Below are 25,781 nucleotides of genomic sequence, written 5' to 3' on the forward strand. Positions count from 1 at the left end.
GTACCAGCAGGCGAAGCGACATGCAGCTCGGGTGGTCGCTGAGGCAAAAACTCAGGCATGGGAGGAGTTTGGAGAGGACATGGAGAAAGACTTCCACATGGTTTCGAGGTGATTCTGGTCCACCATCCTGCGTCTCAGGAGGGGGAAGCAGTGCCGCCCCAACACTGTTTATAGTGGGGATAGTTTCCTGCTGACTTCGACTCGGGACGTTGTGGGCCGGTGGGCAGAATACTTCGAATTCGAAGACCTCCTCAATCCCACCAACATGCCTTCCATTGAGGAAGCTGAGCCTGGGGACTCTGGGTTGGGCTCTCCAATCTTTGAGAACGAGGTCGCCGAGGTGGTCAAAAAGCTCCTCGGTGGCAGGGCCCCGGGGGTGGATGAGATCCGCCCGGAGTTCCTTAAGGCTCTGGATATTGTAGGTATGTGTTGGCTCACGCGACTCTGCAATATCGCATGGACATCGGGGGCAGTTGCTCTGGATTGGCAGACTGGGGTGGTGGTCCCCCTGTTTAAAAAGGGGGACCGGAGGGTGTGCTCCAATTACACTGGGGTCACACTCTTAAGCCTCCCTGGTAAGGTCTATTCAGGGTTCTTGGAGAGGAGGGTCCGTCGGATAGTCGAACCTCGGATTCAGGAAGAGCAGTGTGGTTCTGGTTCTGGTCGTGGAACACTGGACCAGCTCTACACCCTCAGCAGGGTCCTGGAGGGTGCATGGGAGTTCGCCCAACCGGACTACATGTGTTTTGTGTACTTGGAGAAGGCGTTCGACCGTGTCCCCAGGGGGGCCTTGTGGGGGGTTCTCCGGGAGTATGGGGTACCGGGCCCGTTGATATGGGCTGTCAGGTCCCTGTACGACCGGTGTCAGAGTCTGGTCCGCATTGCCGGCAGTAAGTCGGGCTCGTTTCCGGTGAGAGTTGGACTCTGCCAAGGCTGCCCTTTGTCACCGATTCTGTTCATTACCTTCATGGACAGAATTTCTAGGCGCAGCCGAGGTGTTGAGGGGATCCGTTTTGGTGGCCTTAGGATCGCATCTCTGCTTTTTGCGGATGATGTGGTCCTGTTGGCTTCATCAGAACGTGATCTGCAGTTCTCACTGGAGCGGTTCGCGGCCGAGTGTGAAGCGGCTGGGATGAGGCTCAGTGCCTCCAAATCCGAGGCCATGGTCTTGAGCCGGAAAAGGGTAGAGTGCCTTCTCCAGGTCAGGGGGGTTGTCGTGCCTCAAGTGGAGGAGTTTAAGTATCTGGGGATCTTGTTCACGAATGAGGAAAGAAGGGAGGGGGAGATCGACAGGCGGATTGGGGCAGCGTCTGCCGTGAAACGGGCGCTGTACCGGTCCGTCGTGGTGAAGAGAGAGCTGAGTCAAAAAGCGAAGCTCTCGATTTACCGGTCGATCTACGTTCCTACCCTCAACTATGGTCATGAGCTTTGGGTCATGACCGAAAGAACGAGGTCCCGGATACAAGCGGCTGAAATGGGTTTCCTCCGCAGGGTGGCTGGGCTCTCCCTTAGAGATAGGGTGAGAAGCTCGGTCATCCGGGAGGGACTCAGAGTAGAGCCACTGCTCCTCCACGTCGAGAGGAGCCAGTTGAGGTGGCTCAGGCATCTGGTCAGGATCCTGGACGCCTCCCTGGTGAGGTGTTCCGGGCACATCCCACCAGGAGGAGGCCCCGAGGAAGAGCCAGGACACGCTGGAGGGACTATGTCTCTTGGCTGGCCTGGGAACGCCTTGGGGTTCCCCCGGAGGAGCTGGAAGAAGTGGCTGGGGAAAGGGAAGTCTGGGCCTCCCTTTTGAAGCTGCTGCCCCTGCGACCCAATCCCGGATAAGCGGCAGAAAATGGATGGATGGATATGAACAGTTAACTCAAGGATCTAGTAAGGAAACGCTGAGAGTTATTGGTGTTATTGGTTGTATTTGTCTCACTGACTGGCCCTCATGTTACTTTGTATGCATTTCTATTGTGTGAGATTTCACCAAATTAGGCCAGATGCACTTTCGACTCCAGATGGCATTGTGCCTGAAAGAGGGATTGTAGCAAGCTATCAATATTTAAGCTGTAGAGAAGAAAGGAAAAGATTCGAGCAAACAGTTTGCACACTGATGGTTTGTGTTATGTGTGGTTTGTGTGCAGCTTTGCTTTGTAAATCTGAAGGCTTGAAGCTATCTTCAAGTCTTTTGGTAATGATCACGTTTGTGTAAACACATATTTCCAAAACTACGTGGCCCATGAAAGAGAGAGGAAGACAAGTGTGAAGTGTCAAGCCCTTTAAAAGTCAGCTGCAAAAACAAAAGCACTAAAACACATACACAATAACAACACTAACCAGCCACTTAATTGGGTACACCTGTTCAATTGTTTGCTAATATTAACAGTGCAGTCAGCCATTCCTATGGTAACAAGTTCAAGCATCTTGATGTGAGGAAGGCAATTTCCTGAAGTTTCAATTACTTCAAGAAGAAAAGATTTAACCTTGAGAGTTAGTTTTGCCTGATAATCCCATTAGATCAGCAGCAAAGCTGAGAGCAGCTTGTCTGGCACCAGCAACCAAAGTTCAATGTTCAAAATCACATAGAGTGGATTGTCTAAAAATAACTTATAATCCAGGGATTGGATGTTGTGTGGACAAAGTGCCTTTTAAGGTTAAGGAGAACAGGTAATCTGCTTCAAGATGACAGAAAAGGAACAATATCTCAAAACATCCACCCATTTATATCTATTTAACGTTGTAGATTTCTAGAGGGGCTGGCAACTGTATCATGGCCCCAGCAATCAATCGGCATGAATTGATGCCATTTTAAAACCATGAATATTTTTTTTCTACCCAGAGTAAAGATCACCAATAATGCTTCTAGACAACAATTAGTAAGGCATTTTGGTGTCTGATCATCTTCTATTACCTCAAAACTGTGACTTTCAAACAGAGATAGGTAGGTACAGGACAGTGCATTCAGAGAGTTAGGGTCTTTTATACCTTCTTCTTGTACATCCTAATTTTTTTTTCCAGCTATGTAATTTTAAACCAGTAGACAAAACAAATAATTTCTCAAATGTCAACATTAAATGATTTCATGGGTTCAGTATCCTCTGTTTTGAACTGTCTTCATGTGGAGTTTGGGCAGGAGAGGAGTCTAACAATTAATTCATCTCAAAGAACAAAAATATTTGCAATTTTGGGATTTCAATGATCATCAATAAGGTTTGAACAAAAAAAAACAAAACAAAAAAAAAAAAGAACACCTAAGCACTAAAAAAAAGAGTCCCAGCTTTTAAAAGACCTAAATATGAGTCTTAATGTGTAATTGAGTTTCAGGATGATATATAACAACCTGGTGGTGTCATTTGCACTTTAATGAAGAAAAGAGTCATTTGTAAGTTAATGGAAACAAAATTTAAATGTCAAGCTGAGGAAAAAAAACAAAACAAAAGCACTTACAGAGTATCCATTAGCTCACTGATTGGGTTTTATTGTTCTCACCATTTTTGCAGTTTCTAGACGTAAATGAGATTTTTAATTGTGTTCTTTGGAAAAAGAAAAGTACATCTTTTTTTTTTTTTTACACTTTGCATGCTCATGTGTTGGTACCAATGAAATCTGGCCATTCTAGAGCAACCATTGGACATGAAGTTCAGAGTCGCCCCACTGACCTTGTGTAAAAAGCGTATAATTACACAGTCCATCCTCCAGCTTTAGTTCCCATTCTGCATGTGTAAAGATAATGGCAGCTACTCAGGCTACCAGGAAGAAGTTAATGAAATGATGGAGACTCAAAGGCAGGGTCACAGCAGAGAAGAAGAACTCACTTCACTGATGTTGCTCCTCTTCGGAGGGTCACTTCAGGAAAAAAGTTTTCTTTTAAACAAAATGACCATGGATTTAAAAGTTAAATAGGACGGTTCACGGCAAATGTTAAGTAATAAGTTGATGTTTACACCAGACATTTGAATTTATGCTGCTGAGATGTGTGAAATTAATAATGAGTTGACTTCGAATAGGATTATGCGGTTAACTGTTAGTGTTGAAAATTTTAATGGATTTTTTTTTTTGTTTAAAACACTGAAGTATTACGAGTTGATACCTTGTGTGACTGTAATAAAGTGCTGTCCAGCATGCAATCTGAATTAAAAAAAAAAAAAAAAAAAAAATGAAGAAAATACCAAGAAGTTTTTTTTGCAGGCAATAATGTGAAGGTGATATGTATGATTAGTTTGTTTTTGTGCCTCAGTCACAAATATTAAAACAACATTATGTTACATTCTGTGACTCAATTGTATTACTTATTGCAAATTAATATGATAGACCAACATAAACAATCATATCATGGTGAATTTAAAGAAAATCTAGGCTTGCTTCTTAAAATCTAGCATAAATCTGAAAAGTGTGACATGCATTTGTATGAGTGTACACCTTGAAGATCAACCTTTCCCTTCAATTACAAATGTTGTATTTTTTGGTAGGTTTGCATATGTAAGTAATGAACTGTACATTGTTATTTGGAGAACATCAAAGACACAGACCCACAAGCTCTGGACTTTGACTGAGCCATTCTAACACATGCAAGCTGGACCATTCAAGGTGAACCAGTCTAATATCTTTTGTGGCATCTGAGAGGTGTGCGTCAGCATTGCCCTGCATTTAGCCCCATACGCCAATCCATTACCTCTGCCATGCTTTTCTATGCCCGCAGAAGAAAGGCCTCCCTACATTTCTATGCTGCCAAGACCAAATTTTTGTGTGGGGATTGTTTGGATTAGAGGTCTGTTACCATGAACCACAAAGCTAGCAACAAACCTCTAAAACACTCTGAGGGTTAGTATGAGAGTAAAGGTAACCAAATATAAAATATTTGCACCCTGTACTTTTCAGATTTTTATTAGTAAAATGGTTTTAAAACCGTTTATCATTTTCACACATCATAAAACAAAATAAATGAACAAATAAGTAGGCTCTCTTACTCAGTGGCTGTAATGTGACAAAGTGTGATAGAAATTCCAAGGGTCTGAATACTTTTTAAGGCACAGTGCAGGTCTATTGTATAATTTGGTGAAAGCCTAATGATCTTTCAAACATTGTTTCACTGAGATTTGGAACTATGATTTCTCTCACTGCACAGCATAGCCACCTATCTTATTATTAAATCCTCCCACATCTAACGTTGTAGACCTCATCCCCGTTCTCCAGACTGAAGGACTCGTCCTCTATTGCCCTTCCAGGCTTAATGACTCTAATTCCCTCATGCTAATGGTTCGTCTGATCCTGGACCCCTACTGGGACCACCAGCCCACTTCTTGTATTTGCAGCTTGGCTCGGGGGCAAGAAGGACCATGGACCAGAGAGAAGGAAGAGAGAGTTTAAAAAAAGAGTTCTGGTTTGACACGTGTAGGGCATACTCTAAAACAGATTGGCATCCCCAGGCAAAAAAGAACCTGTAGGAAAAAAAAGAGCGTGTCATTGAATGGTATAACCGAGTGGGTGCCCCACTGAGTGTGAAATCCAAAAAAGGTGCCAGCAGCAGATTTAAACAATAACACCTTACTGTTTGACCTTACTCACCAAACCAGCAAGCCTTTAGGATGTGTATGTGAATGTGTGTGCATGTCTGTGGCTCATCACTGGTCATTTGTATGTAACTCCACAACTGCATCCAAGCACTACATCTTCTATTTCTTTTTTTTTCTGTGGTTCTGTGTGTGTGTGTGTGGGTGTGTGTGTCATGGGAGGCTGGGGACGCCGGGAGTGGCAGTGGTGATGAGCAAACACTACAGGGTGAAATAATCTCTCATTACTCGCTATTCCCCGATGCTGCGCTGCGTCGGTGAGCGCAAGTACATTTGTCCCACGGGCAAAGAAGAGTGGAGTCACTCACTCGATTTATTAGACCATCCCAAATTCCCCTGCCCTGCGCCTTCCCCGCTGCTTCCTTTTCCTCCCTCCTGTTCTCTCAGACACCTGCTGTCATCCATATGTCCTGTTTCCTCTCCATCACTTTGTTTATGATCAAATAAACATGTCTCACTTTTTACTTAAATTCTCAAATAGACTGTTTTAAAACAGGATTATTCCACTTCTCTGATTTATTACTTTTAAAAATCTTTAATCGTTGTAAATAGGCGTACAGCTAAACAAGAAGAAGTAGCTTACCTGAAACAATTTTGTTTAGTAAACATGCAAAATTCAAATTGAAATGCCTATTTAGGTTGTGCCAAAACATAATGTGCAAACAGTATCAGCTAAAATTATGTTGTCATTCAAAGGAAACACCTCAAAACAATACATGAATATACTTGCTTTAATTTTACATTTCACTCCATATCCATGAAAAAGTACATAAAAAGTCTTGAAAGAAGTTAATTTATTTTTAGACAGTCCCACCTGACAATAAAATTTTGGAAAATAATAACCTTTACTTCTATTCCTTTTATTCAGTGGGGGTAAATAAAAACAAAAATAAAAAAATACAAATAATTCTTTGTACGTTAAATTAAAAATTTAGGATCTATTCCGATGTGAACCTATTTGCTTTCAAGTGCCATACAAACCTGTGATAAAGAGCATAGCACCCTCAACCCGTCCAGTTAGATGATTTAAATATAGTGACTTTTTCCAAAACATGTGGCTAATCGACACAGAAATGGTTTAACACAAACAAAATCCAGCTTCTCTGTTGCCATTTCAGTCTGCAGAGCAAAGTCCTTTAGAAAACCTGAGCAATGAGCTGAATAGCAAATAGCATAAGACAGGACTTGAAACTGTGGACGATCTAGAGTAGGGGTCTTCAACTGCAGTCCTCGAGGGATGGTGTCCTGCAACTTGTAAGATGGGTTTCTGATTCATTGACACACCTGAGTCAAATTATCAGAACAAAATGTTACAAGTGCTGCTTTAGTAGAAATAAAAGGACAGTGCAATGTGAACAGCTGCGGTACCAATAATTATAGTGTGAACAGGATTCCCACCAACCAGTAAAACAAGAAGTCCTAGTGAAAGTAAAAGAGCAATTTAAGGATTGTTGGGGGTTGTAAATTGTAAGCCTCAAGAGGCTGATAGAGAAAACAAAAGCAGTGTGCAGCTTCAGCTGCATTTGTGTTAGACTGAAGAGGGGACTTTGTGTTTGTCACACATAATGCTGATATATCTTTGTGTCCAAAAAAGCACAAGAACGCTCCTAAACTTGAGTTTTCTCTTCTCTTCAGACAGGTTGTCTAACAACCTATGTGTTGTCCTTCTGTTTGACAATGTCTCTGCTGACATATCAGTGGTGAACCCACCATGTATCCGTCAGAGTGAACAGGGACTCCTAAAATCCCAAATCTCCCATTGCAGCTTCTGTCTCTCTGTTCATGTACACAATATTTCAGCCTGCAGTTGCTTGACAGGTGTGAGGGGAATAAAATGACATATTTTCACATACTTTACCCCAATACCACTCAGAATTTATTGTATGTTTGTGAAACAGGGAAATGAGATACACACTGAGGAGACTGTCGGGGATTTCATAAAATTCCAATGCAAATGATAAACCGTGATATACGATCAGATCCTTTGTTTTGCTGAAATACGGCACCAAGCTCAGCTCAGCTACAATAAAAAGGAAGCATCTCAGGAGCAAGATTGCCTGATGTCTTGCACTAGTTTGGAAGATATTACTTCTGCTTCCCATTAAATCATAGTGCAAATGCAGGGCCTTGCAAAAGTATATGTGTATAGCATCTAGAAAATTTCAGCATGTTGTCATAATAAAACTAAATATTTGCCTTGAATAATGATGTATTGTATCCAACTTTTTAGAGATAGACGAAAACAAAATACCACATATTTGTGAGGAGAAAATGCAGAAATACCTTTCTCTACACTTACATCATCATGTGTTTCAGGATCTCCCAACATTTGTACATTTAGTTTGTGAAATGGAAAGGGGGGCTGAGTGCAAATAATTGAATTCAGTTTATCTATGCAGCCCAAGTTCACAACAAATATTCTATTCTTTGTACTGACAAATTTAAATTCAATTATAAACTTTCTATTTTAATCATAGTTATCAAACAATGCAGACAAGTTCCCTTTATTATTCAATTTGATAAAACTTGGCTGATTGCGTTATGTCACAACTTAGATTAGGTTAGAATAGATTTTTGTAAACGTTTGAAAACTATCACTTTTCTTCTACTTTTGGCTACATAATTCTTTTCTATTAAAATAATTGCTTATACTTGCGAAATGATAAAATGCGAAAAGATTCAACAAGTAAAAATACTCGTGCAAGAGACCTTGGGAAAATTTTTTAAATTTGGTGCTCAAATTACACCTACAAACAATCCCACTTAAAGTGGTTTGAAACATTTAACTATTTTTTATTATTATTATTATTGTTAGGACATAATTGGGCTCATATCTAAGCATCTGTCAATGAGTTTGAACCAGAAAAGAGAAGCAAAAGAAACATCAGAGAAATAATTGCAAAAATCATCAAGTGAAGGTATTTGTATAATTTTTTATTTATTTATTTATTTTTGGCTGATCCCTCAAAGCCGAGGAGCTTGGTGTACTTTATGGCTCTGACTCCCCTCTGTTTGTGGAGAAATCTAATTTCACACATGATTGTTTCTTTCTCTCTGCTGGGTCTGTGTGCAGACACACTGTAGTTAGTGCCTTAGCATTACGTTCTAGTTTGCTCGAGGCTAGATCACCCGGTGAAGGAAGAGAATGGGTTTACTGGAAAAAAAAACTAAGTGGAGAAAGTAGGAAACAATCCGATCTATAAAAGCAGTGAACAAAGAAAAATAAGGATGGACATGTTTCCTCACGTTTCCATTGTTTCTTTTTTTATCCTTTGTTACATTGAAAAAGGAGCAAGCTTAAAATATAAGAGTAATAATTAAAACTAAAAAAATCCTCAATATGATTGAGTACTTCATTGTTTTGATAAAATAGCAATTTGTCCACAAAGCAGATAAAAAATGACCAAATTCAATTTCTAGGTACTGATTTTGCACCTACACTTTCAGCCGGACCTCTCAATGCTTGGGGCTAGATTTATCACCACCAGGGCCCTTTGATGATGAGACCATTTAGCTGTGGTCCCTTTGGCCCTCCTCTGATTAGTGCTAAACATCTTCTCTAATAACCTTAACAAGAGTAACGCCTCAGGACAACATGCCGATGCACAGAGGCAACTGTGCATTCACACATACTGCCCTCCTTGGAGATCAGGGAAAAGTGCTGAGGGCTACCCATCTTCCTCTTTCAAAGTCACCCTTGGCGTCTCACATCGTTCCAGGATGCGTCCCCACACGCTTTTACGGCTTGTCTTCTGTCTCTCGCATTCATTCCTGTTCTAACCAAAACACAAAATTGAGTTGGTTATGGTTCAAGAGTCCCATTTGTCCCACACAAACTTCCTCTCAGTGTTAATATGACACAGGAAAAAAAAGGAATATATGAATACAAACCAGACTGGATAGCTTAGCTCTCTTCTGGGGATAAAAAGGCAAGAAATGAAATTTGGAATGCAATATGTGATACTGCTCTACTGGGAATTTCATGGACTGTCTTCAAAAAGGGAAGCCACTTCACTGCTCTGTGCTCAAACACAAATAAATGTAGCTAATTATTTTTAGTTGCACTGATGTCATCGGCACTGAGCTATCCAAACTTAACTTGTTTAACTTGTTCTGACTCTTGTCGACTCACCTGCAAATGTTGCTGACTTCAGCTCAGCATTTAAGCACTGCCCACCTACAGTATGTACTTTAGGTGTATTATCTTTTTGTGTGTAACTGGCTGTGATTTTCTAGATAAATTGTATTCGTATCCCTTGAATGTTATCGCATTTTGTTGTGTTACAGGCATTTTGCTGGGATTTTATGTAATAGTCTAGAACATAAAGTAGCACGTAATGTGGACAAAATTTTAAAATAATATTGATTTCAAAATTTCTTTATCTTTTAATACAAATTTTACAATGTTGGTCATTTAGGGCTGTATCGTGTATCAGCTTTTACTGCTGATACACTAAAAACCTGGGGTCATTCTGAATGGAGTTTCTGTATTCTCCCTTTGCATACATGAGTAATCTAGTTTCTTTATACAGTCCAAAAAAATCACTGTTATGTTAATTGGTCTTTCTAAATTGCCCTTAGGTAAGAGTCAGTTGCTGAGCATGGTAATTTGTCTTCAGTGTCTAAGGGATGCTTTGTGATGGACTGGGAACCTGTCTAGGCACTCGCCCAAATCTTTGACCCTGCAAGGATAAATGGTATAGACATTGGAGTGGGTTTTATTCAAATGCATTAAGCTTTTTCAGACTATGTGTAAAAGTAACAGTAAAACAACTCATTTCTCCTCTTTCACACTGATGAGTTGTAACTGGACAAAATGTGGAAAAAGTTCACTAAATATGATTATGTGCTTTATGTCAATTCCTGTGAATACAGAAAAGGTACAGAAACAAAGTTGCAAAGGTCATATTGGGAAGATTGATACATTTAGCTGACTTGACTTCATTTGCTTTCTTAGCCTTTTTATCCAGATAAAAAGGGCACATTTCTGTTATATCATTAATAGACTTCCGTCTATTTGCTGCATTCAAGAGACACAAGGAGTATGATGTCAAAGAGAATTATGAAAACAACTTATCCAAAATAGCAGACTAGATTTGTCAGTTATTCTTTGTAATTCTGAAAACAGTACATTGACTGTTCTGTTCAACAACTGATGATACTTTCATGAGAGGGTTTTTTTTTAATTACTGTTATCATTAAAATAATTGACGGTAGTAACAACAATGCTTAAATCCCCAACGGTTTTTTCTAACTGGTTTTTAGTTCAGAAGGTAGAGATAAGATACCAACACAAAAAATAGTTTAATTTCATCTTTACCACCCAAAAATAGCTCGAACTTATTGTTATTCTTTTTTTAATTTGGCATTTTTGGCAAACATATTCAGATGAAATAGACTTTTCCGCGGTACACTTGAAAGCAGCACAAAGGTCCCGCCGTGACGCCAGCTGAGGGAGGAACTCCCGACAGCAGAAGTCAACCAGGAAACGAAGGCTGGTAAAGCAGACGTACCGTCCTGTGCTGACGGTATAGACGAAAGGAATTAGTACTGTTTAAAGTACACGGTTTGAATTTAATTTCTATAGTTAGTTATATACAGAGTAGAGACATGGCTTCCCTCTTCAAGAAGAAGACTGTCGATGGTAAGTTTGTTCTGTGTTACAAAAGCTAGCTAACTTGTTTTTAGCCCGTTTGTTTTCAGCCTATGTGTTCTTCCCGTTTGAATTAGCTATCCCCAAATAACTCGTTGAACCTGTTGTTGGTTTTGTTGAGTCACCAGTCACGTTACTAACCTGGAGAAAGCGTCGAAAGGCTCCCAAACTACCCGGATTCAAGGAAATAACCTAGGATAGGAATGTGATAGTTAAAATGCAAACAAATGACTTAAAAACGTCAAAGAACTTCTGGGTTTCTCACCACATAACCGAGGAATAAAAGTAAACTTATTATTTGAGGTTGTACGAAGGGGATGTTTTTATTGTCACTCAAACTTAGAAAATGTGATTTTATGTACATTAATTGGAATACAAAACAAATGGCCCAAAAATGAATGTCATTGAATATGCTAAAAGTATATTCAATGACAAAACACCGAATATTTACAAATAGTTCTTAGTCGAATGTTTTGAACACCTACGTTTGTGGTTACGTTTCTATTTTTTATTTCAGACATAACATTTACCATTAATAATTCTGCTTAAACTTGGTTTTGCTAACTGGGTTTTTAGTACAGAAGGACTACAATAAGGAACAAGAGAGGGAAAATTACAATTGCGTAATGAATTTGAAGGGTTGTTTAACTATGACGTCTTGGCATGCCGTCATCCTCTAACCTATTAATTTTAGTAACCCGATTCTTGAAAGCCTTACACTATGAATATTTTAATAATTTCTTCAGGCAAGACAATCAGCCATTCAGAGTCAATATGGAAAATCTGACACATTTTTCCTAAAAATGTACAAATCAATTATTCTTTCCCAAATAGAACATAAAAATCTAATATCCACTTCTTCACTTTTTGTAAAATAAAATAAAAAAAATGATGTATGAAAATCTGAATTAAACTATAGATCCAGGCTCAATGGGGGAAAAAAGGCATAGCAGGAGTAGGAAAATCTTTCCACAGCATTGCTTACTTACTCCTCCCATCCCTGTCATTCCAGCCTCACCCACAGCAACAATCTGCATACTGTACTTACTGTGCTTCCTTACCTTCACAGTATGTTGAGCTGTCAACAGATCTTCTTTAATGCTGGCTTTTCTTTTTCTCTTTTTTTTTTTTTTTGACGTTTCTTGTCTCATGCATTTCCTGAGTCTTCCCTCACCCTTTCATTCTCCGGACAGAGAGTTTTTGGATTTTTTTTTTCTTGCCCTGTGTCTGGTCGTCGGAGGGGTTTCTGGCCGATTTTTAAATTTACTTCCCGTGGTTGGGGAGGGGGGGGGGGGGAGATCGCACATATTTGTAGGATGATATCCCTCCCACTTTGATACGTTGGCGGCACGTCACCTTATACGCACTTATGCATCATCCCTACAAGTGGTCCACTGTAGTGATGTGATTCTAACTAGTTTATCGTTTGCTGACTTTGAAAGAATCGGCTTTATTTGGCCGTTCAATGCTGCTTTCTCAGGATGTCATTCAGTTATGAAATAAAGCTTAAGAACTTGTGTAAAGCTGTCTTTTTTTTTGCTTTTATACTCCTAAATTATATTTTGTAATTGTTTTTTTTATTGAAATAACTATTATAATATTTAGTTATGATGGTGCTCTAATAACAGAAGATCAGATCAACATTTATATTCTAAAGCAAATTGGTTTTTTTCTGTTTATTAGGCGTGTTCTTGATTTTTTGTTCTTTTTTTCATTTTTAAAATCACAAAATTCTCCTTCTTTAAATGCATATATTCATTCATTTTAAGAAATGATAAAACATAATTAAAATTCAAAAGCATGCCCACTTAGACTTTGAATTGACAATCTCAAATAAATGTTTTTTTTTGTTTGTTTGTTTTTTTAACCTGGTAGCCGTGTGAATTATCCTGATTGTTTTGTTCTGATTAGTCAGCTCTCATTGTGTGACTTCAGGATTGTGCAATATTTCACATGATGCTGCTTGGAGCTGACTGATTCAGTCTTGGTGTCAGCTGCCAGAGCAGTTGCCACAGTTGTCGGTGTGTATTCAGTGTGTTGCTGGTCTTGCTGTGGTATTTTGGATGCAATAGACAAAGACAATCAAACAAGCCTACTGCAAAGGTTAAAACTATTGTGCTTTAGATTTCTTTCAGTAGCCATGCTGCAGACCATTGACTTTATTGTAAGAGATGAGAAGTGTTTGCTTTTTCTTTTGTGTATGTTGTTTTTTTTTTTTTCCATTTTCTTTTTTTATGAAATAAGTAACTAACAAAAGGTTAATTTACCTATTTTTCTAGTTAGCTTTTATCTAACGAACATGTATTTATGTATTTTAAGAGTGTTTATCATTGTCAAAAGAATGTTTGATGGTTTGCATCTGTTTGTGAAAGCAAGTGAAGTGCATATTTTCATATGTTGGCTTTTGCTTTAACTTTAATAATTCTGCCTTGCTTTTATCCTATTAACTTTAATAACTAATCAACAAACTGTTTTTTTTTTAATTTTGATGTTTTTATTAATTTATTAATTAAGATTTTATCGCCATTTTATATTTCATCTTAAATACAATAAAATTTTTAGTATTATTGCTATTTTGTATTATGGTTAAAGTATTTTTTTTTTTTTACTAAGAATCTGGTATTTTAATATTTGAATATTAATATTTGCCTGTAGTTTCTACATCTATACATGGGATTGCATTTCCTTTATTTCTAAACTCTGCTAGACATTTTCTTCAGTTTTATTGAAAAGCATAATATTTTTTGTGATTATTGCTTGCGTTCTATTCCCTTTCTGCAAAATACCTGCTGTTAAAGTTGATTGTATGAAAAGTGTTTTACCAATAAAACCTGATTTGTTGATTGATACATAACCTTTCTGTCTTACTTGTTTTTACATTTTCGAAAGACGTCATCAAGGAACAGTCTAAGGAGCTGCGAAGCACTCAGAGACAGATCACCAGGGACCGAGCAGCGCTGGAGAAACAAGAGAAACAAATGGTCAGAATTCACACACACTAACCAATAAAGTTCAAGAAATGGAAAGTAAGAAACAATGTCCATGCAGAGCATTTTTGTTAGATTTCTACATATTGCATCAAAGCTTCGAGGACCTCCAGCAGATGATGCATACAGAAAAAGTCCTAGAAATCCGTTTAAATCTCCCTTTCACCACTAAGGACTAAACCCAAGTGGCTCATGGATCTAAGTGAAAAGAAGAGAATGAGCCAATGTGGGGGCTTTGCTCCAGGCAAGCAAAATGCACACGCTCGCTCCATGAGGCCACAGCCGTACGTTACATGTCCCGTTTCAGTAAGATGAAAGAAGCGTAGAGTGTCTTCCTCATTTAGCTGTATTAAGTAAATATCGTGTGGGACATAATTACCTCCCTTGGGAACCCCATTTTTGTTCTTCATTAATGCTTTCCGCTAATTAGTCTGGTCTTTAAAAGCTTTGTTGTACACCCTGAATTAAAAGGATCCTGGTTGACAAATGAAAATTACCTTAATCTGCAAGTTAGCACAATCATAAGGGTCCCCCATTGTGCTTCCAATAAGAAAATGTGCCAACTCTCAGATTTATAGGCACAGCCTTTATTAAAAGCGGCAGAGAACCAAAGATTCAAAGTATGTCTTATTATGATGTATATTCTATTTACACAAGGGAACATAAGAGCAAAATGAAATGGATGTGTTAAAATGAGTCAAATTTTACAGTCAAAGTAAAAGTCGTCATATATGCGTATTAATATTTATTGAGGTGGATTTATGCTGCGTACCAGCTTTATTGCTTTTTATTTGCCATAAAGTTAAGGAGGGCCAAATGAACTTTGATTCTGTTTGAGCAGCTCTCTTTGTTTATTTTTGGACAACTTATTTTTCAGATTGGAAGCTAATGCTCACTTTTTACAAAGCCACGACCTTCCAAAACCAATTACCCCATTTTGATTTGTCTTTAAGAACTGTACGACCAGTGTTCAAAAATGTTTAATTCACGCCTTTTAGCCATGAACTGTCATTAATTATTTAGATTAGGAGTAGAGGAGGATAATTTAATGAATAAATTATTAATTTATCAGATTATGAGCACGATTCGTACAGCTAGCAACTATAAACATTCTCTGTGCATTATCTTTTAGGGATGGGTAGTCATTTCTTTCTGCATAAAACCGTTGACTTAACAAAAATTTCCTAGTTTGAATTTGATTATAAACTGTTTTTTTTTTTTTTTTCTGAGAGTAGTGGACATTACAACAGCACAATAAAATGTAACCACACTGACAACTGAATCTTTATATTAATTTATTTTTAAAAAAGAGATCAAAAACTGTTTTTTTTTCTAATAATTTAAGTTCAAGTTTTGATTTCTGAGGATATCTGTCATTAAAAAAACTCTGCTTTCTGTATCAGTGTTTAAAAGTATAACATAGAGCTGCTAAATACGTAATTTTTTTTCTGTAAAAACTCAGACATGGCAAAGGAGTGAACTGATCATCATCTACCAAAGTTTAGCTCTTTGTTGGAGCTGAACGGCCCACATGCCTCCTACAAACTTCACTTATTCTAAAAATAGCTGAGTCTTCACCCAGTAACCTCTATGCCAAAATGTGTTGTTGTTGATAGCACTTAGGTGTGTTCACTGACTGGAGAAAGGTAGGATTTTTGAGTTTCTGACCACATGGGCAGAGGTAAAGGCTTATTAAGCTGAAAATCATTCGGTTCTGGATAACAGCTTGTTAAAAATTGAAAGCATTTACTAATGTTTTCTGCAGATGGTAAAAAAATAAATAAACAGCATCGTACATTTAGACTGCTTCAGGAAAACCACAACAGCCTCTCAGCTGAGTGCTGCATTAGATCGTGTTTAGGAGGGAGGAGTTATCCATCACAACAAGGCTCTCCTCTAGATATTCAGACTCCAATCAATACTACCAACAGTGCTTTCTTCCCCACTTTTTCTTTGTTGATATGTTGAGCTTTTCTGACATTGCAGTTGGTAATGCAGCTTATTTCCTTACAGTTCAGCCCCAATTTTTGCATTTAAATTATTTACAGATCAACAAATATGAACTGAACTTAATGCATTTGATAAATGACAGTCCATTAATGTTTTGTGTTAAGAGGCCGAAGAAAATAGCTGAGTGGAGTGTTTTTTTTTTATGACTGTATGAAATATAAATCATTTATTATTAGTTATTTCTTCCATGCTTTCAGCATGCAAGAAATAAACAATACACTCTGGAGCCGAGGGACCGGCTAGCTTACTGTAACCCTCAGCTTCTGCCTCATCTCTTGGGATGCTCTCACACTCTCAGGCCCACACACACAATCCCTGAAGGCAGCAGCATATTTCCTCATGTTTACTGAAGCTAAATGCTTGGCTTGGCTTGCCAGCGAATAGTATTTGATCTAAAAGACGGTATTTATGGCGTCTTTATTTATAAACATCTCTGTCGGTCTGGAGAGATTTATGAATACAAACACATATAAAATGTGAAGTGTGTCTGAAGATATTTATTTTATTTATGGAACAACAACTAATATCTTGAGGGTAGGTCTGAATTGACAAGAATATTAAGAAAAATTAGAAAACAAAAACTTCAAAGTTCCAGTCAAAACCATTGAAAACCATGTTCGAGGAGAAAACAAATTAAGATTGTACTTGGCCTCGTGCTTATTTATTTATTTATTTTTCTTTTTCTCTCTCTCCAGGAGTTGGAGATCAAGAAAATGGCTAAAAGTGGCAACAAGGAGGCTTGTAAGATTCTTGCCAAGCAGTTAGTTCAGCTTAGGAAGCAGAAGAACCGGACGTACGCTGTGAGCTCCAAGGTTACCTCCATGTCAACGCAAACTAAAGTCATGAACTCTCAAATGAAGATGGCTGGAGCCATGTCTACCACAGCCAAGGTAAAATCCTACACCATATTAGCTGCTCTGAGGTCAGATGTGCTAAATGTTTAGGAATTACTTCCACTCACATATTGTACATATAAACACCAAGAAAAATTATCACTTGTTTTTTGGGGATTTTTTATTTTTTTTTGTCTTGACTTTTTTTTGTCTTAATGGAAACATTTATAAGAAAATGGTTATTATACAAGCTATATGTGTTTTAAGGGAAGTCCCAGCATTATTGTTAATGAAGTGTGACAAGCATTTAATGGCCAGGAGCGAAGTATTGTACAACCACACACTGACAGGTTAAATGTAATTAGGCTTCAGATTAATGGAGGGTGATGAGGTGTGATCGCTTTAAGACAAAAATATTAACAGCTTAATATATGCACTAAGTTTATTTTGACACAAATATATGGGTGCAGTTCTCTATGATGGAAAGAGAGAGAAATATTTGAACCAATGGAAAAGTGCGTCAGCAGGAGATAAGATCTTGGGTATGATGTCATCCTCAGTGACCCAAGTGGGTTACATTTATGTTTGTATGACATGGAAATGATCAGTCTGTGTTTAGACCTACCTGCTGCTCTTATCTCTGCAACAATGGAGGCAGTACGAGACGTACAGCCTCTTATCTAAAACCAAACCAATACCGTATTTTCCTGACTATAAGTTAGACATTTTTCCTAGCTTGGCTTTTTCTTTCTAATCTTTCTTCCCCTTCATGACACATTTTTTATTGATGTAACTTGTACTCTGGAGCGACTTACAGTTAATAAAATACGGTAGTTTTCCACCAAAGTCATTCTAATGTCAAGCTTTGGCTGCTGTCAGAACTGGTTTTATTAAAAAACACCCAATTCTTTATGGAAACGTAGTGATTAGTAATTTTTGGCTTTATTTATTCTTTTAAAACAGCCCATTTCTTCTTGATCAGCTGGGCAAGTATTCTAACAAACCAAGCATGAAAGTATTTTTATGCCTCTTTGAGCAGTTTTTACAGTCTGCACTGCTCTTTCAAGAAAGCTGAAAGAGATTTTATCTCACTTCCTTTCTGTCGTTTGAAGACAATGCAGGCCGTGAATAAGAAAATGGATCCGCAGAAGACACTGAAAACCATGCAGGACTTCCAGAAGGAGAACATGAAGATGGGGATGACCGAGGACATGAGTAAGCGCACATGGTGCACAAACGCATGTGGTGTTTATAAGCTTTTCACAAAGATTTAGAGGGTTAATATGAGAATGTATGTTTGGTAATAGATACAAGTAAATAAAAATCAAGATGAAAGTTTCAATTTGACTTTTAAATTTTGTGTTTGTCTTTTTATTCCCCCTCCCTATATCTGTATCTGTCCAGTCAACGACACTTTAGATGACATTTTTGATGAATCTGGGGATGAAGAAGAATCTCAGGACATTGTCAACCAGGTCCTGGATGAGATCGGCATCGAGATCTCAGGGAAGGTAAGATACCGACTCTGATGTCGTCTATTTGAAGTTACTCTAATACATTTAAGCCCTTATGCTCTCATCATTACCTAAAGGAGAATCGCAAACATTTTTGGGAGGATAAAAAGAAACGGGTTGTCTGCTGATTTTTACAAGCCTGTCTTTTCTAAATGAGGTAAAAGCTCTTGGCTACAAAAACAACACACTCTCCACATGGCTTTTCTTTTATCGCTGTTAAAATGCATAACAGCTGCCGCACGGTGGGGCTCGCCTACAGCTCTTCAGGCTCAAGCCATGTTACTGCCACGCTTTCCGTCTGCTGTGTGTCTGGCTCCCCCTGGGGGGCTACATGAATTATTACCTCTCTGCACACTGCAGAAATCCACACGTCGTCCAATAAATGTACCCACAGCTGCAGTGAACATAGAGACAGCTTGATAATATTATTCTTTGTCTATAAAATACTGAAAGGAAAAATCTTTCATCAGAGCTCCGGCAAAGCGTGGAGCTCATTAAGGTGGAGAAAACAAAATTGTTCAGTTTAAAGTAGTAGAAATGTGCTAACAGTGTTTCATACTAGAAAATTATTTCTCCTTTTTTTTCATTTTTGTTGCATCGTATTTTATGCTTTAAAATTTCAAAGCACTTGTACAATACCAGGTATTCTGTGTCACAAAAGGCTGCAACACTGGATGGTTTACCATCAAAGATTTGGCTGCAATATGTGCCGACACTGGAATCGGCTATAAACTCTCTAAAATACAGCAGCATTTGTGATTTTTTTTTTTTTTTTTTTTTTTTTACAAAGTTGCCACGTCTTCTCACACATTAGTTTTCTAAAATCTCTGAAGCTGTCATCTCAAAGAAAAATATCTTATTGTATAACAGATACAGCTCACCTATTGTCAATTGTATTTTTTACTTATTTTTCTGGTAGGGTGGGAAAGCAATCCTTTATACTTGGTGATTTTTAAAAAAGGCTGTGTGATTGTTTAATAATTCTTCCTGCTGATGGGATTTCCTGCCAATCTTCTGGTTTCAGATGGTCAGAGCACCAGCTGCAGGAAAGAACGTCCCCGGTGCCGCCGCTGCCTCCTCCAAAGGCGCCACCATTTCCGACGACGAGATCGAGAGACAACTTCGAGCTCTGGGAGTGGATTAGTTCTCTGCTGTGTTATTGTTCATATTCTAAGCTGGTGCAACTCAAAACTGTTTGATACGGACTCTTGTCGGATGCACTAGTTTTGTCATTGTTTAAAAGCTGCATACACTATTCTACACACACAAAGGCAAAAAGGCAGAATTTCCTCACGTTGTTATGCATATTGCCTTAAAGTTCATTGGACGTGTATTTATGAGAAGATATTTATTATGATACTGGGAAGGCCACAACTTGGCCCAAAGAACTTTGGTAATCTGTCTTTGGAAGGGCTAGAAATGCAGTTTGGAAATGTCTTTTCCATTTGGCTGTTTGGCCAGCAGTTAGTTTGTCCTGTAATCAGTGACGGATGCTCTTTCTCCAGAAAGTTTTAATGCAAGACTTGGTGATTAAAAACAGCTTTGGGGTTGTCAATAAACAGATGGCTCTTGCTTTCTTTTTCTCAGATCATTTACCTGATGTTTGTGTTGCTTTGGGTTCATTTAAACCCATCTGACTCGTTTTCTCTGAATGGATCCACCTCCATTAGAACTCCCAGTGGACAATTTTGCTTTCTTTTGTTATCGCTTACAGGACATTTACAGCCAGGTGTTAGAATAACCATCGCTAACTTTGCCGCTAAAGTTTAATTCAGGCTTAATGGAAGACTGGCAGGATTTTAAATTAATTGTCTGTTGATGTAAAGTCATTAAATAAGGTTTTATTTGGCTTCTAGGCTGTTTGATTTAATCAGCGATTGCAGAAAAGCGCTGGTTCTGCAGTCTCTTTTCTCTCTCGGCTGCTGTGCAGTTACTTTCTTTAGGAATCGTCAGCTGGCTCTTACAAAAGAAACTACACACACATGCACACTACAGCTACAAAATAATGGACGCGTATGTTGAAATGACACTGTGATTTAAAATGTTTTATGTCTGATTTTCCAACAAAGTGATTTGTTAATGTCAGCAGTTTCAGGCTCTGTGAGAGAGACTGTAATATCTGTTCAATGAAACATTGCATCTTTCTCTCTCTGGCCGTTTAGTTCCACATCGTTCATTCAAAATGAACTGAAAATGTCACTCTTGCACGCGTGCGGCACACATAGCCCAACACACTCCATTGAAGTTTTGCTCATTATTTCTTCTTCTATCATGCACCAGTCTAACATAATTGTAAACAGAATTAGGGTCTTAACAGATTTTGATGAGTGCCGTTGCCTTGGGGGGGGAGTATGTTTTCAAAGGCATGCGTACTCATGTTTGTTTACTTCTTTGTCATTGTAAATTGATTCTGTAAAAGGTTTATGGCTTTTATAAGGAATAAAGTTTCCTCAGGTACGATTCTGATTGGTTCTCATACTGCTTTTCCATATGAAGGGTCCCTCACATAAAACACCTTATGTGAGGGAGAAAGTTAATTTTGAACTTTCTTATGACACCAGGTGTCTGTCTCAACCAAAGTGTTGAAAGAAATCGTGACAAGTTGACTTTTATTATTTCATTTTTCAGAAATAACATCCCAGGAAATGAAATGTCCATCCCCTTTTTGCAAAAGTTTTGTTTTTCTTTATCTTGAAACACACACAAAGATTAAGTTGAAGTTCTTCAAAAATTACAATTTCCTCTGGTATATTTAAAAATAGCAAGTTGTCTTTTTTTTAAAAAAGGTCATGCAACATTTGCGATTAAAGTTTTCTGTAGCTGGACTGAGTTCAAAGATGGCTTGTTAGATTGTAAAGGCTCCAGACTTTTATTTTTGCTGTATTGTTCTTAAAAGAAACAAAGTGAGTTTGTTTGGGATCATTATTTTTACTTGGAACATTTATTTCAGTTTCAGCTTCTTACCCAGAATGCCTCTGTGCATTTCTATATACACCATGCTTTTGATTACATGACGTCAGTTCCATATGTTGGAAAAACAGCCAGAAACGATGGTGTTACCATCGTTACCCCAGAAAATGTTTTGCGGATATTTGTTCTATTTCTTCTCCAAATATGGTATTTAAAATGACATCCAAAGATTGCATCTCACCAGACTTTATTCTAGCAGTCTGGTGAATAAAGTCTGAATATTTGGACTGTCCAAATATTCTGCAGCTCATTTTAAATTATCTTCATTCTTTTTTTTTTTTTCTTTAGCAGTGCTGTCTGAGTACACTTTTTGGCACTATCCTTTGTCTTCCATTGTTTCCAATTTTTGTTCCTTGTGTCACTCTAAAGTCAGTGAGGGGTGGTGATGATCATTACTGGTGAGGCAATGGCTTTTCTGAAAATTTTCCAGATTTAGAGAAAAAAACATCTAATGGAAATATCTAGATATATGCTTGACATATAGTAACTTGCTCAAGCATTTTGCATGGAATGAAATAATGCTTAAATATTGTGGAGGTCGAGACAAAGACCCGTTTGATCAACATGACGAAAGCAATTGAAAATGTAGGAAGAAGCAGAGAACTGAGCCTGTATGATGTACAAAAGCTTTGCAATTTGTTGAAAGGAACATTGAATTTTTTTTTTTTTTTTTTGATGTGTCCAAGTAACAAATTGATTTGAAAATTAAACAAGTAGTTTTGAGAATTTCTATTCTGTTCTGAGAAATGCACCAACTCAGCAACAGAGAAAAACTGTAGTTTGGTTGTTGCTGACATCTAGTGTGAGTTTCACGTCAATGCCTTTATTAGAAATATGCTGAGAAAAATACTAACTTAATATGTATTAAGCCTAAATTCCTACAAAATAAATTCTGCACATTAATCTATACAAAAAAAAAATGTTTTTTTAGAAGTATGCTGACAAGCCAATGATTTTGGCTCATTTCTGTATATATGGCAACTTTTATCAACATTTCCATCATATGGTGCTGTTACAAAGCAAAATATGACAGCTTAAAGATTCATTAGCAAGCAATGTAATTGGGGAGAGATAGGGTGAAATGCAATTATTTAGCAAGTGAATGAATTACAGTAATTCCAAAACCCTTATTTGCAATGCAGAGAGCAAACCAAGAAAGTTGAGCAACTGTTATTATTGCAAAACGGATTCGAGTGAGTGATCGTTTCTTCTGCAGTGTGGTGATTGTTCAAGATCAAACCTTTGGGTGGGCTGGGATCAGGACCTCAATGGTGCAACTTCAATCCAAAGGAAACATCAAGAAGAAAATAATATTACACAAAATGTACACCAGGACTGGTTAAATGTTTTGTTTTCTGCAGGAAAAAAAAAAAATCCTTTAGGCGACTTGTAACATCTGTGAAATGGACTGGAGAGATGAAAACTATGAACCTCACCATGAATCTTGTGCCACGCTATGTGAAGTACCTGAGCACATTCTAGTTTGGGGATTGTCTCTTCTCTAAGGGAGCAGGCTCATAATTTTGCCCTAAAACACTGCTATGACCGAGTGTCATCGTCCAGGAGCAAAGTGGTGATGAACAGTGTTTTCCCCAGCATGGTGGTGGAGCATGTTCCAGGGAAAAAGGGACAACTGAGTGGTTCAAATAGACAAATTGCAATGCCAGGGCGTTATTCAGATCCTAATCCCACTTAGAACCTTATGCAATGCTTTGTATAAACTTTATGTATTACTTAGTAAAAACCTTTAGAACTGACAAAATGTTTATTATCCACTTCTGTGTACGGTAAACATATAACATTGAAAGAAAAATGATTAAGCAAAACTGAATCCATAAATCTGGAACAACTACATTTGTCTTAAAGGTTTTGATCATGACTGCACAGCCACAGAGTAACTTGACTTTTAGAGCTTATTTACAGACAACTCTGAAAAACAGCAAATAAAGACACCAGAATGGTTTGGACTGACAAGAAATTACATGCATTCTTTAGTGAAAACAGTATTTTGTTGCTTAAACAAAAAAAAACAAAAAACAAAAAAATATATATATATATATATATGTGACAACTATGATGTGTTTCCTTTACAATAGCATTAGGTATTTACATGGTATGACAGAAAGCAGGTGATACCGTCAATGATTTGCCGAGTTTTGCTTTGAAATTTCCTGCATTTTAACTAACTTTCAATCACACATGTATAGAAAGTTAAAAGAGACCCAAAGACTAACTTATACATTTGCAACACTACCCTTACAGCCAGCATCACTAACACAAAGGCACTTTCACTCTTGCCAAAGAAGCTTTTCACCAAGTCTCTTTAAGGCATAACTTGTCTTTCATTTTTCACACTCTAAGAATTGCACTGGCCGTCCATAACCCCGCCGCATTTAACTCCCCTGGCAGCACTCGAGTTGCATAACCCAACATAAGTCACAACGGAAACAGTTTGTTCCTGAATTAAAGCGTTGGCTGGTTTTATTTATGAATCCCCACTCCGTCTCCTTAATGTGTGCATTGATTTGATATTAGAGCTGTAAAAACAAGGCTTGGCACAGGTGACATATTTAATCCTAAAACTCAACTCACCGTTTGAACCTAGAGAACATTCAAGTGTCCACAACTCGGACAGCCGGATCATTTTACCAGACGAGTACTGGACATCTTTGGCAAGAATAAAGAAACTGTCTATAAGTCTTGCTGATGTTTTATGTAACATATATATCGATCTCATAAATCAATTTCAAGCTGTTCCAGACAGCAGTTACTGGCTCTTGATGTAAGTTGCAGTTGCAGTAACACAAGGTCCAAACTGTCAGAGTCCTCTCGCTTTCTGTTTAGACATCAGTCAGTCCAACGGGGTCAGGGTCAGCGCTGGCTGGTGATTCCCATCGTATGACACGTCAAAGCAACACCGAAATCAAAACATCACAGAAATAACAGACTGAAAAGCTCTATATTGTCTAAAAGCTTGATATTTAACTCTAAATTGTCCATCAAATAAGCAAATTGCAGCAAAACATGACGACGCAATATATTAGTTTTCAAATAAATAGGTTGTTGTCAAAATTGAAATATATATTATAGAGTTGATTTTAACTTCAGCTAGAGGAAATTCAACATTTTTTCAAGTAGTTTGATTAAGAGAGAGCAAAACAAAAACATTTGAATGAAGAACATAAATATGAAGAAAAAGAGATTTATATATTTTTTTCACTTTTCCTTGGAACAAATAAGCATAAGTTGAAGGACAGTGTTGTAGATTAAAGCTTTCAGGAAGGCACTCAGCTGATGGTGCCTTCAGAGAAAATCACAATGGGTGATGAGCTTTTACTGTGGATCAATTCACATGAACTTCAACTGAAAAACTAAAAATACAAAATCAGTCCTCAGGTGTGCAAAGTCACTGGAGGCATACCTGAAAAGAGTTGCTGCTGTACCAATTAAAGTTGGTTCTCAAAAGCTTTAACTCAGTAAAGCTGAAAAAAAAATAAATAATAAAAAAAACACTTCTAAAAACTCAGACTTGATGCCATCTGTTAAAAAGTGTGAATATCATTTGTCATTTTCCTTCCACTTCATAATTTGGTACCATTTTGTGTTTTTCTTTCTCGATGAAGAACATGTTGTATGAGGGTATGAATATTTTTTGCAAGGAACTGCATTTTGCCTGAATTAATTTCTAATAAATTTTGGTAACACTTTATTTGAAGGGGTGTACATAAGACTGACATGACACTGTCATAAACATGACATGACATCTGTCATGAACATAAAGAAGTCTTTATGAATGTTTATGACTGTTGTCATGAAGTGTCATTCGGTAAATAATGACACTTTTAATACAAAGTTGCTCTAAAAGTTGTATTAAAAGTCCATTAAAAGTGCCAACTTTGCATGATTTTGTAAATTATAATAATTTTAATGCAAAGTTGGCACTTTTAATGGACTTTCAAAGCAACTTTTAGAGCAACTTTGCATTAAAAGTGTCATTATTTACCGAATGACACTTCATGACAACAGTCATAAACATTCATAAAGACTTATGTTCATGACAGATGTTATGTCATGTTCATGACAGTGTCATGTCAGTCTTATACACACCCCTTCAAATAAAGTGTTACCAAAATTTTGATACATTAATAATTAATACAAAAAACACAGGGGATTCTTTTTTTTTTTTTTTTTTACAAACTTTTTTTGTTACCCTTTTTGTGTGTTATTGTATTTTTATTTCTTTGAGTTTCCTCTAA

At 37.7% G+C, this 25,781-nt stretch overlaps 1 protein-coding gene and 1 long non-coding RNA gene across 3 annotated transcripts; one reads left to right on the forward strand and one right to left on the reverse strand.

The window, feature by feature from the left end:
• Positions 1–8,471: 8,471 nt before the first annotated feature.
• On the reverse strand, positions 8,472–12,679 carry LOC106952608 (uncharacterized). Of its 2 annotated transcripts, none has more exons than XR_001426025.1 (3): positions 12,273–12,679; positions 11,353–11,403; positions 8,472–9,334 (listed from the first exon to the last, which is right to left on the reverse strand). It is a non-coding gene; the product is annotated as an uncharacterized LOC106952608 (long non-coding RNA). The 2 variants fall into 2 exon arrangements; XR_001426026.1 differs by having other exon boundaries at positions 8,472–9,329; positions 12,273–12,677.
• Positions 10,799–21,021, forward strand: chmp2ba (charged multivesicular body protein 2Ba). The gene is made up of 6 exons (XM_015040822.1): positions 10,799–11,202; positions 14,101–14,192; positions 16,904–17,098; positions 18,154–18,256; positions 18,446–18,552; positions 19,580–21,021. Exons 1-6 carry the CDS (start codon positions 11,169–11,171, stop codon positions 19,697–19,699), a joined length of 651 nt encoding a protein of 216 aa, XP_014896308.1. The 5' UTR covers positions 10,799–11,168; the 3' UTR covers positions 19,700–21,021.
• The last annotated feature ends 4,760 nt before the right edge of the window (positions 21,022–25,781 follow it).

This window comes from Poecilia latipinna, unplaced genomic scaffold (genome assembly GCF_001443285.1).
Source record: "Poecilia latipinna isolate Pla-1442-1.1 unplaced genomic scaffold, P_latipinna-1.0 Scaffold529, whole genome shotgun sequence".
NCBI lineage: Eukaryota > Metazoa > Chordata > Actinopteri > Cyprinodontiformes > Poeciliidae > Poecilia > Poecilia latipinna.

Bases quoted from the DNA above. Each gene is read 5' to 3' on its own strand.
- chmp2ba (XM_015040822.1), top strand. From the start codon at position 11,169: ATGGCTTCCCTCTTCAAGAAGAAGACTGTCGATG. The intron at 17,099-18,153 runs GTAAAATCCTAC...TGTCGTTTGAAG, and splicing joins CCATGTCTACCACAGCCAAG to ACAATGCAGGCCGTGAATAA. The intron at 18,257-18,445 runs GTAAGCGCACAT...GTATCTGTCCAG, and splicing joins GGGGATGACCGAGGACATGA to TCAACGACACTTTAGATGAC.